General features: G+C 43.8%; 4 protein-coding genes across 11 annotated transcripts; all 4 read right to left on the bottom strand.

Moving 5' to 3' along the window:
* Positions 1 to 726: 726 nt before the first annotated feature.
* Positions 727 to 2,629, bottom strand: LOC136467988 (CRIB domain-containing protein RIC7-like). The gene is made up of 4 exons (XM_066466843.1): positions 2,445 to 2,629; positions 1,917 to 2,053; positions 1,634 to 1,731; positions 727 to 1,539 (listed from the first exon to the last, which is right to left on the bottom strand). The coding sequence occupies exons 2-4, from the start codon at positions 1,960 to 1,962 to the stop codon at positions 1,108 to 1,110; spliced, it is 576 nt and encodes a 191-aa protein (XP_066322940.1). The 5' UTR covers positions 1,963 to 2,053; positions 2,445 to 2,629; the 3' UTR covers positions 727 to 1,107.
* A 334-nt stretch (positions 2,630 to 2,963) lies between these two features.
* Positions 2,964 to 8,438, bottom strand: LOC136467987 (rab GTPase-activating protein 22-like). Of its 5 annotated transcripts, none has more exons than XR_010761661.1 (11): positions 7,869 to 8,438; positions 7,282 to 7,377; positions 6,374 to 6,477; positions 5,887 to 6,098; positions 5,493 to 5,615; positions 5,284 to 5,372; positions 4,589 to 4,694; positions 4,382 to 4,479; positions 3,969 to 4,194; positions 3,779 to 3,862; positions 2,964 to 3,677 (listed from the first exon to the last, which is right to left on the bottom strand). XR_010761661.1 is itself a non-coding variant. In XM_066466842.1 (11 exons), the coding sequence occupies exons 2-11, from the start codon at positions 7,284 to 7,286 to the stop codon at positions 3,663 to 3,665; spliced, it is 1,077 nt and encodes a 358-aa protein (XP_066322939.1). In that variant the 5' UTR covers positions 7,287 to 7,377; positions 7,869 to 7,911; the 3' UTR covers positions 3,024 to 3,662. The 5 variants fall into 5 exon arrangements, 3 of the variants coding, with proteins under 3 accessions (XP_066322939.1, XP_066322937.1, XP_066322938.1); XR_010761662.1 differs by having other exon boundaries at positions 3,981 to 4,194; XM_066466842.1 differs by having other exon boundaries at positions 3,024 to 3,677; positions 3,949 to 4,194; positions 5,887 to 6,093; positions 7,869 to 7,911.
* Positions 8,439 to 8,582: 144 nt separating this feature from the next.
* Positions 8,583 to 12,991, bottom strand: LOC136467986 (diphthine--ammonia ligase-like). 4 transcript variants are annotated; one of them, XM_066466837.1, is made up of 12 exons: positions 12,584 to 12,991; positions 12,434 to 12,505; positions 12,229 to 12,308; positions 11,914 to 12,139; positions 11,773 to 11,805; positions 11,611 to 11,693; positions 11,218 to 11,290; positions 10,695 to 11,022; positions 10,229 to 10,560; positions 9,733 to 10,052; positions 9,265 to 9,607; positions 8,583 to 9,168 (listed from the first exon to the last, which is right to left on the bottom strand). In XM_066466837.1, exons 1-12 carry the CDS (start codon positions 12,608 to 12,610, stop codon positions 8,947 to 8,949), a joined length of 2,139 nt encoding a protein of 712 aa, XP_066322934.1. In that variant the 5' UTR covers positions 12,611 to 12,991; the 3' UTR covers positions 8,583 to 8,946. The 4 variants fall into 4 exon arrangements, with proteins under 4 accessions (XP_066322934.1, XP_066322933.1, XP_066322935.1 ...); XM_066466836.1 differs by having other exon boundaries at positions 12,589 to 12,990; XM_066466838.1 differs by having other exon boundaries at positions 11,914 to 12,132; positions 12,589 to 12,654.
* Positions 12,992 to 13,428: 437 nt separating this feature from the next.
* LOC136467985 (casein kinase 1-like protein 10) lies at positions 13,429 to 17,330 on the bottom strand. The gene is made up of 13 exons (XM_066466835.1): positions 16,862 to 17,330; positions 16,717 to 16,757; positions 16,441 to 16,510; positions 16,163 to 16,311; positions 15,943 to 16,038; positions 15,500 to 15,570; positions 15,270 to 15,331; positions 15,133 to 15,196; positions 14,938 to 15,022; positions 14,726 to 14,852; positions 14,562 to 14,635; positions 14,272 to 14,481; positions 13,429 to 14,151 (listed from the first exon to the last, which is right to left on the bottom strand). The coding sequence occupies exons 1-13, from the start codon at positions 16,935 to 16,937 to the stop codon at positions 13,822 to 13,824; spliced, it is 1,455 nt and encodes a 484-aa protein (XP_066322932.1). The 5' UTR covers positions 16,938 to 17,330; the 3' UTR covers positions 13,429 to 13,821.
* Between the last annotated feature and the right edge of the window lie 294 nt (positions 17,331 to 17,624).

The following is a 17,624-nucleotide window of genomic DNA, read 5'->3' as shown; positions in this document are numbered from 1 at the left end:
CATGATCGGACGTCCGGACGCTAGCAGGTCTGTTTTGAAATGCTCTTACATACACGCTAGCACAATTACCTACTCCCTTGTTCAAGAATGATGGTCATTTTTTACTAGAGGAAAAAGTCGTACAAAAAGATATTGATTTTTAGTTTCTTTTATAATATGAAAAAATTGTTGAAATATCAATATCACCCGAGAGCCACTTTGGAGAGAAATTTATAGATGTAAGTTTTACATCCTAAATTTGTATATAATTTGACTAATTATTGGTAAAAAATTGTAAAATTTAAGGTTGCCTCAAATCAAATACGCTTGTTATTTCTGGACAGACGGAGTATTTAGCTATACAAACTCAAGTACTATTTGATCTCTGTGCGGAACCTTGAGAGAATGGCCCGTATATGCTAAGACTGATAAGGTTACTATAGACACTTCACTACCTATTGGCATTTTACCCTTCAAACTAACTGAAAAAAAAGTAATGTCGTCTATTCTTGAAATAAATATATTAAAAATGAAACAATGTTAAATCTCAGACTGACTTTTCAAGTCTAGACTCTAGAATGTAACTCCAATGATTAGATTCTATTCTACCAGGGACTACCCTCCGTTCACATCTCTTAGGCCCTTCGCAATGTGAGATTTTTCTTTAAAAAAAAATAAAGTGATTTTACATGAAAATTCTACAGGATTCATATAAAATTCCTGCTTACCATAGAGGGTCTGGAACAAGTGGACAATGTCTCGTTACGCCCTAGCTACGAACCGGAACCATCACCTGCAAATGCATCCCTGAGTGTAAATTAAAGGAATTATGTGTACAACTGTTTTATACATACACTTGTCGTGCCACTCTCCGCTGCACGACTATCCTAAATAGCACTAATCCGTGCATGGAAATGACTAGTCCAAAACCAACGTAAATAAATAAAAAGAAGAGAAAACACACAAAAAAAAGGTCCAAATCTCTCCGATCCAGCCAAGCAAAACCAAATTCAAATTTGAAGACCAACGCGCAACGGCGCAACGGCGCGCGGCCACGTTAGCAATGCCGCCGCGCCACGCCACACTTTCCCAGCGGCCGCCGTTTCCTCCGCCTCAGGCGGTCAGGCCTCAGCAGCCGTCGCGATCGTCCTCGGCCTCCGGTGGCGCCCCCGCTGACCGCGCCGCCTCCGAGTCCGAGGCAGCGGCGCCTCCCGACGACGACTTGGACCTGCCCCCCGACGCCGCCCGGGGCTTTCTCCGCCGCTGCTTCGGCGCCGCCGCAGCGTCCCCCTCGGCGCCCTCCGCCGTGTCCGCCGCCTTCGCAGCCCGCCGGTCGCGCCGCGACCCCTCGGCTGCGCAGTCCCGCCGCTTCGGCGGCTCGTTGCCACCCGACCCCTTGTTTCCCCTCGTCCGCCGCGGCCGCTCCACCTTGCCGCCAGCGTCTCCTCCTCCTCCTCCTCCTCCGGTCTGCTCCTCTACGCATCCTCCCGATCCCCCGGGCTGCGAGGGCTCAGGATCGCCGCCTCTCGCCGTCCCCGGCGAAGCCTTGAATTCGTTCATCTGCAGGAGACGCGCAACCGGAGCCGTTAGTTGGAGATCGGACGTGCGTGGTGCACCGGAATGGCGTGATCGCGGGTGGAATCGAAGCGGTTACCCAGCTGGGCGCGGTGACGGAGGCGTTGTCCCAGCCGATGTGCGCGACGTGCTTCACGTCCGTCGGCTTCCCGATCTGCATCTCCGGCTCCTTCGCATCTGCGACACCCGCACAGCAGACAAGGTAAACATCTTAATTACAACACCCACATTCTGGTTCTATTCCTACATTTCCATTGCATTGATTTGAACTGTGCTATGAAACACATTCCATTTGGGTGGCATTGGAAATTACATTTTGGAAGAAAAACATTGTAGTATACTAGGTTGGTGACTGTGCTTACCGAAAATCTGCGAGATGTATCGGAGACCCTTGAGAAGGCCCTTCATCTTAGCAGGTTCCACAGGCGGCTGCCCGCCCGCGGTGCCCTGAGAGGAATCCACCACTTACGTATTTGCGTCCTCCGACTCTTGAAATTGCCTTTCACAGGTAGGTCACAATGTTGAGAGAAGGAAAGGAACATATACCAAATCATAAGAATGCACGAACAGTTCTCTGTCTAGTTTGTTTGAACTAGAACGACCAAGGTCCTGTGCCATTCTAGAAAATTTGTTTGTAAAAACATGATGCGATTTGTCAAACAACATGAGGGGAAAGAAATCCTAGAAATGGCCAGTTGTTAGCCTGAATATTGAGTTTATATATAAATTATAATAGAACCATGCAGATCAATGATGCCATGCATGAAGTCATTGCCAACAATGCTGAGAAATTTTATCCGTCCACCACGCAGCAATGAATGCTCATTATGAGAACCTGCTAAATGAGTTATCAGAAGAATTATCAGACCCATCGAATGAAGCTCACATACCTAAGGAAGCAACATTCAAGGAGCTACATAATCCGGTCGACGGGATTTCATCGTCCTGGTGCCATCTTCATCGTGGTTGTAGAAATTCTCCTGGCCTCCTGTTCCTGCATGATCTGTCACAAATTAACAGAATTGCAGTCCCCTCCAGAGGTCCACGAGAGGCCGGCCTAGATTTCCCACCTTCTTAGTTGGAGAAATGGAAGGGATGAAAGTTGTTGCGTCCAATCTATTTATAGTGCACTATTTTTGGTGAATGTTCCCTTGTTTGCAGTTCATCACGAGGCAGTCCAGTTTGAGAGGCCATGCGTAGCTCTGTTCAACTTGTCCGCAACGCAAATGACGGGAACGGATGTTGGGTACTGCTCAAGAATCAGGAGTCATCACCTTAGGTGGAAAGTCATCAGGCTCTCAATCACAACCTCTCGTATTACCATCTCCCATATATAGCATGTTAGTTACGAGTTACGACTGATAAAGCCAACAAATTGCTAAATTACTTGTGAATTTTGATTCTGGTCAGTCCCATAATACATGGTGTGATTTGAGATCCAATGCACCAAGATGATCTTAACTTACTGCACACAGAGGCCCTGCCCCCTTGTTTTAGGAAAATGGGTAGATCATACATTATATTGCACAGTTTCATATTTACATAGGAAATACGATATTTGCAGGACTAGAGGGTTCTTCATATTTTCCATTTTTCTCGTTTGATTTTAGACCACAAAGGCCTCGCTCCGATTCCATTTACTTGTAATTTCACTTTGGTTTCTACTTTACTTGTCCAAAACACAGAAAGCTACAGAATTGGGAGAAATTTTGGCTAAATACAATGAAATAGTAGGTCTTTTCAAGACCCACAATGCACCCGTATACAGTCATACAGTAACATTTATCTTCAAAGTACCACATATTGTTCAAATAAGGTGAACTAACTTGTTGCAGTATGAGAACTGACGACAAGCAGAAAAGAATCATGATGACTTTATTATGGTATAAACATTTTGCCTCGCATCTTTACAAGATCAACATTCTTTTCTTCCTTCTTTTTTTTCCTTTTTGAATGAAATCATCAACCTTTCTTTTTTTGTTGTGTAAATGCAATGCTACAAGTGTGTCAAAGAATTACACAATACACAAACAAAGAATGAAAAAAGTTGTGGTACAACTTCTCCAATAAAAAAAAATAGCCCATCCAAAAAAAAGCTGTACATGTCCTTATGATGCTTTTACCTGCAATCAGGAAGCTTGTGATTATTTTGAACTTCTCATTGTGTTATACTGTGGCGTGACTATATGTTGTTTAAGACTTTTATGAATAAAAAAGAACTCACCGTGTTAAGGTACTTCTCATGAATCTGCAATGCTCCTCTGCATGCCTTTTTTGCATCCAGACTACCAGTGATTTCGTTTAAAATCTGTTTGCAGGGCAACATATACACAACATAAATTTCTTTCATCGTCATCATAGAGAGAGAGGGAGACAGACAGATAGAGAGAGGACCTTGACAACATCGTCTAGACCTTTTGCCTCACCCAGTAACTTCTTGTTTCTAGCCTCTATAACACTAGCAACAACAAAGACAGATAGAGGGATCTGGTCATCTTTCTTAGCTGCTTGCAATGTTTTCCGCTCAAACTTTCCACACTGTCCTAGAACACTTTCATCCTTTGTGTTTGCGCTGGATGTGCCAGTGCCACTCTCCAACATCGAAAAGAGATTTGGATTGTACTCCATAGACCACATGAGCTGCAACATTTTGAAGTTGTACAGTAGTGTTTCATGCATAAACCAATACATATTTCTAGCATTACTGGGTCTATGCTTAGAAGTATAACAAAAGTAATGATTTGATATTAGTGGTACCCAGATTGAATTGTTAAGAATATGCATTACTTATAAAATTTATTATAATTTCTTTGTCCAGACAACTTACCTCCCAAAGGTACATCGTATCAACAAACGAGAATTCCCTACGGAAAAGAACCATCAGCATTCGGAAGGCAAATAAGTATTCCCCTCCATCAAGATTCTCTGCATAGACAATATTTTATCAGAGCATACATACATGCTCCCTTACTGTAAAATGTAGATACTGTTTTCTTTGAGCCATTGAGTAAACATGTAGCTCCAGTGATTGTACCTAAATGTTCATGCAGCTTTGGATCAACAGATTTCATTATGGTTGACAAGGTAGTCAGTTGAGCTCGAACTCCAATGGAAGTAGAAGTACTTTTGAAATTTCCTCGCTGCATAGTTAGAAGGTAGAAACTCAGGCTTTTACATACTCCAGAATTGTATATGCGTTGCGTGGCCTAGAAGACCATAGTTTTTTTTTCTGTTAATATCTGGAGTACATCAAATAGCTACCTAACATGGATTCAAGCCTGGTGTTCTGTTGTTATTTTTATTAAATACATGTCTCTTGACAGTTTTTTGGCAAAGAAATCCTGAGGACCAATTCACGCAGCTTAACATTGAGCAAAGCCAAATTAGGGACATATGCTACACAGTAGCCATGCTAATTTATGCACGCATACGCAGGGGAGGGGGGGGGGGGGGGGGGGGGGGGGGGGGGGGGGGGGGGGGGGGGGGGGGGGGGGGGGGCAGAAGGACAAGCACGCTGATTAATGTAACGTACAATAACCATCTTGACTTATTGTGTTATAAGTGCAGTTCTGTAGTATCTAGCTTCTCGGTCTTATAATGTCATTACATCACATATACCAAAAAAAAAATCAACTGAAAGTTTACTATACAGTATGTTAGCAGAATGCAATCAAGGATATGTACATTCATGTTCAATGAATAAAAGGTTAAGTATGCAAGGGTACTTACCACCCTGCGCATTAGACGCTCAAAGCACCAAAAAGCATCTGCTTCATGTTCCAGAATGATTGATATTGGTGAACAAAGATCACTCATTCCTGCATAGGAGGATTAAGCAAGTTCAAACAACTACACATTAAGCAAAGTATAACGTGATAAAGCATTGTATAACTAAACTAGGTTAACAGAAAAATATCTATTTCAACAACGTAACTCACCCTGACAATAACCTATGTCTTTATCAATCCATGAATACACTGCAAGAATGTCCCACAACCTTGCCAAATTCTCTTGTCTCTCATAATAAACAAGTACACGATCAGTACGGTTAACATCAAGACCTACAATTGAATAGTGGAAAATTAGATAAATAAAAATTATAGACACCAGTCATCGGCCTAATTATCCCAGGCCTATTGGAGGGGACGTTTGGGCAGCCCAAGTGCAGACTAGCTACCTCCTTGTCCCACGCGCAGGCCGAATTACATATCATTACTGAATAGGCAGGTTTACGGGGTAGTGCTCTCTATCTCTTGCCTCCCCCTTGACGAAAGGCTCTGGGAAGCCCATGATAGATATAGGAGATGCTGAAAAAAGAGCAACAGTGCTTACCAATCTGGTGTAGAGTAAGCTTCCAATCAATAACTTCTTTTGGGAGCGGTGCGCCATTGTTTTGCTGTTCAGAACCTGCTGCCCCTCCATCGGAGTTAGGATTTTCGATAGGTTGACCATCTTCTGTTATTACAGGCATAGTGATTACCCTTCCACTACCGACTGTTGTGTCCATTTCTCGGCACTTTGATTTCAGTTGCTCGTACTCTAACCTATCAAAATAAGAAAATCAGTATATTCCTCATCTTTGGATATGATGTGTAAATAGACTTCAATAGTACGTGAGCCACATAAAACAGTGCTGAACTTCTTGAAGAACAAAACAGTGTGCCATGATGCAGTGCCCAGAGTTTTTTCTTAGAAAAAAAAGGAATCTGCTTTCCTTGGTTATATAAAATGATGTGCTGCAATTAAAACTGACATATTTTAGACGTGAAGAAGAACAAGCATGTTTAAACCAAAAAGGAAAATGCAACAGCAGAAAAACCTTCGCTGCTGTCGCAATTGGTTGCGCTGTTCAGTAGTGCTTTTAGGGTCATAGCAGCCCAGCAAAAATTCCCAAACTTCTCCTTTGATTGTTGGGTGGACTCCCTGTTTGCACATCCAAAAATAAAGACAATACCATGGCAGAATGAATCTAAGGAATCACATGACATAGTAACGATTCTCGGCATAAAAAAAGAACACATATTAGCAGTGAAGGCCATAATAGGGACACACCATATTGAAAAATCATCATTGAGAAGAACAAGAAGAAATGTACAGAGGACTATATTAGAACACATGGAGTAACCTCTTGGAAAGGTCATAGGATATTGGTAAGCCTGTTTTATGGGTCAATTATATTTCTTCTTAATTGAAAGGCAGAGCTCCTGCCATTGCGTTCAGAAAAAAAAAAGAGGTTAAGCCTGTTTTATAAGGAGAGTGCAGCCATGTAGGTGAACTTGCTACGTTAAGCAAAACCAGAAGGAGAAATTAATGAACAAGAAATTGAGCAGTGAGACTGAGGAAAGGTACCAGAGGTTGGAATGCATATAGTTGCCTGTTGGAGAGGTCATAAGGTATAGGCAAGTTAGTTCCATAAAAGAGTGTGTAGCCATGTAGGTGTCCTTGGTTAAAGCAGTAAATGGCTATGACTAGGTTTTGCCCATCAAACCTTGTGTTGACTTATGGAACAGGTTGAGCAAGTCAAAACATAAAAGAACATCCAATAGGGATTCCTAATCTTCATTTTGCGTGAAAAAATTCTCAATGGTTTTAACAGCCTCCTGAATAACAGCTCTATACTTCAGTATGCTACTAACATAAAATGCATGTAAACTTTCTGAGTATGAGACATATATCACTGAAAGAAGTACAAAGGTCATGAATGAATCTGGAGAAAGCATGGCTTACCCCATGTTGCACTCTTTTGATCATTCCAGCTATGTCCAGAACACCTTCCTCATTGTGGAGAAGCTTCCATCTCCTTGGACTGAGGGTCAGGCCAGGCTGCCAATAGGGACGAAACAAAAGGGCGCTTCATGAATAACTAGTCAATTAAAATGCAGCTAGCGATCAGTGTACATCAATACATGGCATCAACTGATCTCAGTCATCAGCATTCCTGGCAATTCGATTTGACAGGTAAAGCAGAAAATTTCATTAAAAGGTATCATTTTTCGACATTCCATATTCATCTGTAACCACTAGATTGGCCTTAGGTTTCTGAATTACCCTACTAGTTAAACTTATTCGCTCCCATAAGCGCCTTCAATCTGACTGAAACAGTCACCCAATATATCTCACTAGATTGATTCATTATTTCAGTCTGGCTATCTAGCAGTTCCACTTCATTCAGTAAGACTACCACCAGTCCAAAACTAGATCTTATTACGTACCAATTAGATCTCGCCCACTAAACATGGGAACCGTAGAGCAGCTAATAATAATGATAAGAAGAAGAAGAACAAGGAGAACGAAAAAGGATGGGGAAAAAATACCCGGGGCTTGAAGCGCGTCTTGGGGGCGTCGTCGCGGCAGTCGGGGCGGATGGGGTAGACGGTGTCCGGATCGATCTGCATCTCCGGATCATTGTAGCAGCAGGCCAGGAGCCTCATCTTGACTGCCCCCAAATGCAAACGCAACCAGTGGAAGAAGATGCGAGGATCAAGTGAAGTTCCTCGCGCTCGGGTGGGAGAAAGATCGCTTCGCGGCCAAGAACGGGGCCGATTCGGGAAAGGTTAACCGTCTCCTCGTCCTCCTCTGCCTCTTCACGTTCCGTGTTCTGAGAGCCTAGAGAGAGAGAGGGCGGAAGCTACAACGGCTAAATTTGGGCAGGGAGGGGGATGTGAGAGAGAGAGACGAGGGGAAGGGAAGGGAGGAGAGAGACGGGAGATACAGAGGAGAATCACAGACGGCTGCTTACCCAGTTTTACTACCAGGTTGACAGAATGTGCGTGACTGCCTGCCGATCCATTAGAGATTTTTGTTAAGTCTGCTTATCTGCCCAATTTGGTCAGATCGTCAGAAGGAAATCGTTATTTCGTTTATGTCAACCACTTGAAGATCCTGGAATATTTGTTCCCCCATTTCTATTTTTTCCCCTGATCCGATCATTCGATCGCTAAGAGACGTGCGCATGACTAGGTAAGCTACGCGGCTTCAATTCCGCCAACAGCAACATGTTCCATAGCAAGTAATGTCAACACAGAGGAAGAACGCATACACACGTTACTGACCGGCCGGACCTCTGTATACTGAGCCAATGTCATTGCAAGCATCAGGGCGGGTTAATCAGTCCAATATATAGGATGCTGAAACAAAAGCAGAAACAGAATACAGTGTGGTGTATCTATGATGATCACCGCACGATTTTTTTATCGATAATCAGCACAGAAAGCTACCGCTGCCAACCCTAGAGAAAATGGTTAACTGCCGTCGTCCAGCTGGCAATTGATAGGCCGCCGGCTCCTCTGGCAGAAATTCCAACATGTACCCACCTCCGATTTCCAAATGAAAGCTGCATTACAGCAGGCATCACAGCGAACAATTCGGATACGTGTGTAGACTGGGTTTGGACTATGCACTCGAAATGTCGGAAGCCAGTAACTCGCATGTTATTATATCGTTCGTACATGCAGAGCGTCCAGATCCGGCTACCGGCACAATGTTGTAGAAATGAACTTTGTCAGTTCTCATGGAACTGTTGTCTTCCGCAAGCTCGGCGAATGCCTCGGAAAATGCTCCTGATATTGCATCTGCCGCCACCGAGAGACCAACCGAATAGTAGAACCTCAACATCTGCATGTTTTATAACCCAGAAATGCTGGTTAGGATACATGAATGCTACCATTTAAAAAAAAACAGAGCTACCAAGTAACTATGCGACAAACTCACCGTTATACTGTCACAGGAAAATTTGTTATCCACCAGGATCTTCACGGTCTGGAAAGCACAGAATCTAGCCATAGTTTTCAAATTCTCTCTGTGGTATAGCTGTCCAGCTGTAGAACAGATCTTTGATACGATATCATCTGTGAGCGACACCACAGCAGAACAAATTCTCCCACCAATTGTGTGGACCTGGCAACATGAATCACGCAACTCAGAGTATAGTGCACTCAAATCAGTCCAAGCTTTGCTCAGAGTTGGCAGTGGAACTCCAGTCTCCATCTCTATGGTAGCAACCCCATCATCATTGGAGGGGACATACAATATAGGCTTTATCTCCACATGTGCTCTTAAAAAGGGAAAAAAAAAAACATTCGGACAAAGTTCAGAAAACCATCTTATTGCACATTTCAAATATATCAGTCCAAAGAATATTGCTTTCTTGATCGGATATAAAAGGGAAGATGTACATACCCTTTTGGAAGATCTGGTGCAAATACATATAGAACAGTTGGAGACGATACAGCTTTCGAGCAATCCAAATGAGTAATATAAGAACTCTTCAATGTCTGTTCAACTTCTTCCTTCTCGCTGGATGTCAACTGTGCAGAGCAGTACACCAGAAAGTGTATGGCCGAGGAATATATAGAGCAGCTAAAGGCATTAGCCACAGCTTCACTATTTTTTAGTGCTGATTCTAGTTCAGCTCTTGGACCTCCAGGACAGAGCTTCATTGTAGGAGGGTCAAGCCCCAGCTGACCAGCCATATAGAGAATCTCTTCATAAAGAGTTGCCTAAAAGGAAAGAGATCAAAACATTATGACCTAAAATTAATATCTTACCCAAAAAATAACTAAAAAAAGACAAGCAACACGTTATATTGTGAAACCACCATTCCCAAGAAAATGGGCTGATATTTCACATCAGAGGGCGCATATGCAAAATTGCTATCAACGCGTGCATCTTGTACCTGGCTATAAGGTCCAATGCAACTAGGAGCCCAGCAAGAGATGCTTTGCACATGTAGAACTCTCTTTACCACCTCATTTGAAACTAGAACTTCCACATATGCTTTGCCCAACCCACCCTGAACTAGTGGCAATTCAATTGTACTGCGCGAAGGGACACCCAGGTAGCATTTCTTTTCCGTAATAAAGCTGACATAAACTTCGTTGGCCAATCCAAATTCCTTCACGCTTGAAATGTAGAGGTGAACATATAAAACATTCACCCAACCTAACCCTTCTTCCTTGAGCTGATTTTCAATTCTGCTCAAAACTGCTACAAGGTCTGCCTTCAGGCCTATTGATGCAATAGATTATTAAATGAATGTTCCACAAAGAAAGAAACAATAGATGTAATGAGGTGTTCCTGTCACCGTGTCACGTGGTGCAAAGAACAATGCCAATCAAATAACATAGGATGACAGTATGCACCTTCCGAAGCTCTGGATGGATCCTGAATCCAACAGCCAATTGAACATAAATTCTTCCCTGTCTTTGAGATACATAGGTCTATATTGGTACAAGCATCAACAGCTGGACTTGGGGACTGTTTTTCTTCCACATCAGCGTGAGTGATAACTTCATCAACCTCATATAGACAACTAGAACTATCTTGAGTAACAGAACCATCCTCAATTCTATCGGATGAATCTGGCTTGTGCTCAAGATGAAACGCTCGTGGATGAAGAATTCCAACAGAAGCAATGGAGTCAGCAGAGTGGAGTATCACTTCAGAGTCATTGAGAATAATTCTTGCATTCTGTAAGTACACACATGTTAAGGCACAAGAAATTTGACATGGATGGTTGACAAAAGTCGATAAATATGTTCAGCACGTAGACAGTAAGAACTAATAACAAGTCGCCATGTGATGCAATGGTTAGAGTCTATTACACAGCATTCTAGAACAAGTGGCATCAGGTTTTCAGTTAGCTCCTCAAAGGCTCAGACTTACACGAAATAGAGGGCAGTCAAGAGTTAGTGTTTCATATTCTCCACCTTCACCACACACATTAATTCCATAACTCCTAATAGGGCATAAGAAAACAAACAGAGAAATTAAAAGCTGAGTATACAAAATAAACTATCCAGTATTTATTTAGAAAATCATTTGTGAGAAACAAACATGAAGATAAGGGTAAAATTACAATCTATGTTATCTCATATCTTGAGACTACTTGGTTATTGATCAGAGATCACTAGAAGATGCTAGTACCTGAGCTCAACTAATACATAAGTTGGACGACTTCTGATAAAGGGACAAGAAACAACTATTTTAACATGAATCCTCCTAAGTGGGGGATAGACTGATACACATATGGTAGGTGCAGGGTGGTGAGAAACATACTCATTCATTTGGAGAAGATGACACTTAAGTTCAGCCAGTTCTTTACCTAAGTGAGAAGAAGGTTTCAACCCCAGTGCAGCAACCTACAAAGCTCAAGAAATCAGGCACTCATTGTACTGCAACAAATGCTAAATCTTGTAAACATATGAATACAAAATGTACCTTCACAATTATTGCCACGATGCCCCTTCTTATCTGTGTAAGCAGTAAACAGCATAGCAAGACTTACAATGTGAGCAGACATTCTTTCTGTACTAGTTCAGGTGATCAGGTAAAAACAATAAACAGGATTTTTCGAAGTACCATTTCCTCTAGGAGCAAAGTCTGATCCTGCTTCCATAGATACGCCAGCGAGACCAGGCCCAGCCTCGAGCAAACACTCTCAACCCGGAGCCTCTGGTAATCGGATGCGATCGCACCTGACGACACTGCGCTGATGGATGGAATTTGCCGTTTAACCTCGCTCAACAGAGCAAACATATCTTCTACCTCATCACCCGCTGTGACACTATACTTGAGACCCTGATCCCTATGCCAAAACAAAAAAACAGAATTTGAATCAATGGAACCGGATCATTTGTAGAGCATCCCAATCATAGGCCCGCAGAGATAGCTTGCCTTGTGGATCCACGAATGCGCCTCCGGAAAAGAGGCAGTCCCATGCATTTCGCGTAGCTCACCACAATCTGGTGCCCAACCTGAAGCCTCCCCGACCCCGGCCACAAGAAGCAGGAGCATCAGCAAGCGTCATCCAGATATCAGCAACTACGAATGGCCGAATTACAGAGCGAGTGCCAGGTGCCAGCGAGGGGAGGGAGCATACAGTTTGGTACATGTAGCTGTCGAGCTCATCGACGGAGTCGTCGAGGGGGGTAAGATTAGCCAAAGCGACAACCTGCAAGCAACAGCAGAGTTCAACACGGTGCCAGCCGTGGGCGAGGGGCGGACGTTGTGCGGGGTGAACGAGTGGAACCTTGCCTTGTGGCCGTAGTCCATGCATCGCATCATGGCGAAGCAGCTGTCCTTGCCGCCGCTCACCAGCGCCACCACCTCCATCGCCTCCGGCTGCGGCTGACCTCTCTCGCCCTCTCTCGCTCTAGGGTTAAGCTTAACCTAGAGTCCGTTCGCGTTCCCCGGTCGCCGGCTGCGGAGATGGGCTCGGGCCACCCTGTTCCTCAACTCTGTGCGGCTGCTCAGGCACGGGGAACGGGGAAGGGGCGGCGCAAGACCCGGAGTCACGCACGCTAGCTGGCGCGGAGTCGTGAGGCGGAGGGGCATGAGGCTCAGCCACCTCAGGCCTCAGGCAACACCCAGGTGCTGGGCTAGGGTTGGCCTATTGGGCCATGAATGAGAAGTGGTAAAAAATTTCTGGGCCAAAATCCCCAGGACTACCCTTTGAGCTGGCCAGAGTCTCAACAGTCAGCTAACATTTTCGCTCTCGCATGCTCAAACCTGCACCAAGGTTGACCTCGCCGTTAGTTTCCGAGCCAAAAGTTTAACTTATTTGTTAAAAATATATACAACATTTTTATCTCTAAATAAATTTATTAAAAAACTAGATTCAAATATCTATCTGATATTAATTATGTATTATAAATATTAATATTTTTTATATATATTTAGTCAAAGTTGAAACAGGGAGTAGACATATAGTAGCCTGCAACGGTGCAATGTTTTTCATTATCTTGCAATAGCAAGATTTTGATTCTGTTTCACATGATATATCATGCAATCCTGTACAGCTTTACATACAGTTTTTGTCCCAACTACTGACATGCCATGACACTGTAGCAGTATATGAAAACAAGGAGGCATCGATTTACACAGGAAGTCCCCTTTTTTATCAACTTCTGTTGAATAAGCAAATTCAGTGTTCAACATAGAAATGCACGAGCACTTGTCTCGGGAGGAAAAAGTCGCCGAGTCCAGGAGAGGGGTGAAGAAACATAAATATGTGAATCTTGACCACCCCTAAATTTAATCATCACAAAGGCTAGGACTTGGCCCTAACGCACCAACAACTGCAACACGCACACATTTAACAACGAATTATTGCTATCTATGAAGCAATGGTACAACAGACCGGAGCACTATGAAATTATGGGATGCCCCAGGGGAACTGTTGACGAATAGGTGATATCCTGTCATTTACAGAGTCGCAAACAAGCATTCTTCCCTTCCGCTCTCAGATGCCCGCTTCCTTCTTTCCCACTATTTCCTTTTACCACCGCCGAGGGACAGAAGCTCCAGGCTGCGGTGGAGTGGCTCGTCACGGGAGCCTCTCGCAACTGCCGCCTGTGAGAGGTAGGTAGCCCTTGACTCAAAGCCTGGCGATGGGTTAACTCTCTGGGTGCTAGATGGGCGACTGCCACTGTTGCTAGAGAACAATCTGCTTGTCCGGTTATACTGCTGCTCACTTGGTTCCACAGATGAGGCTGGCCTGCTGCTTGATGCAACAGCTCTACGGGATGCACTGCCTGTGCGTGAGGATGTACGTGGTCTCTCCACAGTCCTTTCCCCAGACCGGTCAGTGCTATGCATCTGGAGAAATGGGTAATGTGTGATTAAAGCTCATGAGATATGTGAGGACTGCATGAGCAAAGACACAACAGCACTGAATGTTCATAGATAATACAAGAGGCGAAGGGAAGTTTAACTTACAATTTCCTTTAGTGACATAGATACTGTCTCACGTGGTCGTTGTGCATAATTGTCACTCTGATTCACAGAACCACTAGGATTCCTTCTACCGGACGCTTCTCCTGCACAAAAATCATGCTCAAACATGTGTCCGGTTTGTATCGTAGTTACACATTTTTTCGAGATCTTATCCATTGAGGGTCCAGCAGCTCCACTAGTTCTTTCCCCTGCCTAAGCAATGACAAACAGATGGGATAAGTCCAACAAACTACAAAACGTACATCAAACAGAAACACAAGACGATTGCATACCCTCATCCGCGGGTTGGAGCCTATCTGAGGATACTTCAAAATGGTCCAGTCAAACACATAGTCAAACTGGTATCCTGCATTAGTGACACAATTAGAAATACAAATAACAGGATGTCCTAGTAGAAAAAATACCAAAAGAATAAGCATGTGCACTAAAATTATACCTTCCCGAATAAAGAGATCACGGAATAGTCTCTTCAGGTAAGAATAATCAGGCTTGTCTTCAAACCGCAATGAACGACAGTAGTGGAAATAGGAGATAAACTCTGATGGATACGATTTGCAGAGTACCTAACCCATAATAAACAATTCATGAATGTCTGCCTACTGCAGTCCTTACAAAAAATGAATTAGCAAGAGTGAATTTATGAGCCACCTCCACGGGAGTAAGCATCTTTTTCTCACTGATTTTGTCATATTTCTGCTTCTTGGTTCCTGCTTTGAGCCCCTGCCATGGTAGGCTGTTCAAAGACAAAAACACCAATGAAATGTTAAATCCATTCACAGAAACATGTGTGGAACCAACCGAACCATTGCAACAGACAGGTGAAAAGATTGTTGACCAACTAACCTGCCCCTAAGGAAGTACATAAGAACATAACCGAGAGATTCTAAATCATCTCTCCTGCTTTGCTCTGCACCCAAGTAAACTCTGAGGTTATGCAAAGTCTAACTCAACTAGTTAGCCAAATGAAACCAGAAACTCACCAACGCCAAGGTGGGTATTGACACTTGCATATCGTGCAGTTCCAGTGAGGTTCTTGTTCTCTCTGCATATTGAAATGAGCATCCCATCATCATAAAACTACAAGAACAGTGTTTTGGCATAGTACCATTGTGCATGACTGCACATAACTTCATACATTTTTTTGAAGAAAAATCGACATGTAGCATTTACTAAGTGTATTTAGCAACCCAGATGAGAAATGTCAACCAACCTGTACGGGATGTGCTTATGAGTTTGAAGGTCCCTATATTTCTTTGCGAGTCCATAGTCTATTATATATACCTGCCTCAAAAGCCAGTAAGTTCAACAAATAATTAGACCAAGAGATCTCAATTCCAGAGAAGAGGCGTTTTCTGGAATATAACATATTGGCAGCTATATAGCTAAGGAAACCATCCAGCATTAGCCAAAGACAAAGAAATAAATTATAGGTAGCAGACTGTAAAATACAAGCACGCTAAGGAAATCATCGTCGAATGTAACCAATACATAACATAACGCACTAATCCCCACCCAGCCAAATCACTAGTGCAGGATCTTTGGGGCTTCTCAAGTGCAGCACAAGCAAAGCAAGAGGCAGAATGCATATAAAGACATTTGGTTCAAATATAATGAGTTGGACAGCAAGAATTAAGCACATATATAGGATCATACCTGATTGGCTTTCCTACCAAGCCCCATAAGGAAATTATCAGGCTTTATATCACGGTGAAGAAACCCTTTTTGATGCATGTACTCAACCCGGTTAATCTGAAAGACAAATAAGGAATGTGTTAACACTAGCAATTCACAGAGTTAAGACAAAGAGGACAGCCGATTAAAGTTAAGAAACAAATTTGAACAGTTTAAAAAATATATGGGATTCGGTGTTCACCATTTGGTCAGCAAGCATGAGCACAGTCTTCAGAGAGAACTTCCTACTGCAATAGTTGAACAAGTCCTCGAGGCTAGGGCCAAGAAGATCAATCACCATCACATTATACTCCCCCTCAACGCCGAACCACTTCAGGTGTGGAATGCCGGCTGTAACGAAACAAAAAGGGGCAAAAAGGTCAACCCAACTCATGCATCATACTAGCAACTAACTAACCAAAGAGTACCGTCCCATAACTAAAACTGGATGGGTGGATAGGCTCTATGGCATTAACTTACTTCCTCCTTGGAGAAGCATGTATAGCTTCGACTCGTAATGAAGCTGTGGGTGCTTTGTCTTGACATTTTCCTGTGCAATAAAAGCAGCTTACACCAATGACAATCGGTTCCACCAACCCAAACAGCTAACAGTGTTGACAAACAGTACCGAAATGGACCATCATCATTTCATTTCGTTAGATTTTTGCATCTCAGTGATCTTATCACGAAATAGACCGACATGGCAAATTCTAGGGTATGGTAACAAATAAATAGCAATCGGAGAGAATCCAATACCAGCTTGACGGCGACCTCCTCTCCAGTCTGCACATTCACAGCTGCGAGCAACAATAGCAAACAAAGTGAGCATCTTTCCTCCCAGAAAACTATGGGGTCGGGATCTTAACAATCCGCGAGGAGAGGGGACAGCCAGGGAACTCACCGAGGAAGAGCTCCCCGAACGATCCACTCCCGATCTTCTTGCCGAGCTTGAACTTGCCCCCGACCACATGATCCATCTCGCCCCGAGGCGAATCGAGAGGCTTCGTTCCCCTCTACTCCGACGAGATCCGAGCACGCCTCAGAAGGAAGGGCACCGCGCGGGGGCCGAATCGAATCGGGAGTCGGGGCAGCCGGGGCTCAGCGAGGCCAGATCCAGGCGGCGCACCAAGGAATCCGGGCGGCGGGTAGCTCCAATCGATCGAACGAACGAACAAGGGGACAAGAACGAACGAACAGAAATGGAATCTAAATCAAGCAAAACCGGCGGGGGACGAAACAGCGGCGGACCCGGATCCGGAGAAACGGTAAGGGAGAAAACACACTCTTTTCTCCGAGCAAAATTCCTAGCCGTCTCGGCGAGGGCACGGGGGCGGGAAGCTGCGGTGGGGGAGGGGAGGGGAGGGGAGGCAAGAAGACGAGGAAGGGAAAAGAAGGGGAGGGGAGGGGGGGAAGGGGACGATGATTTGATTAGTAAATGGACAGCAGCCAGTAAAGAAAACTGATTAACGGGGAGCAGGTTCGAGACAGCTGCGCCCGCCTTCGCTTGGCCTGTTGCTCTTTTCTTTTTCCCGCACTTTTAAATTTTTAATATATATAAAATAATACTCGCACTCATTGAGCCGGAGGGTTTTTCCGTACATCATGAAACTATGTACTGCTACTAGGATGGGGAAATTTTATTTTCTTTTGGATTCTATTAATAA

The sequence above is a fragment of the Miscanthus floridulus genome, chromosome 7 (assembly GCF_019320115.1).
Source record: "Miscanthus floridulus cultivar M001 chromosome 7, ASM1932011v1, whole genome shotgun sequence".
NCBI classification, from domain to species: Eukaryota; Viridiplantae; Streptophyta; class Magnoliopsida; order Poales; family Poaceae; genus Miscanthus; species Miscanthus floridulus.
The sequence above is the reverse complement of the archived record's forward strand: the minus strand, read 5'-3'. Positions and strand labels throughout refer to the sequence as shown.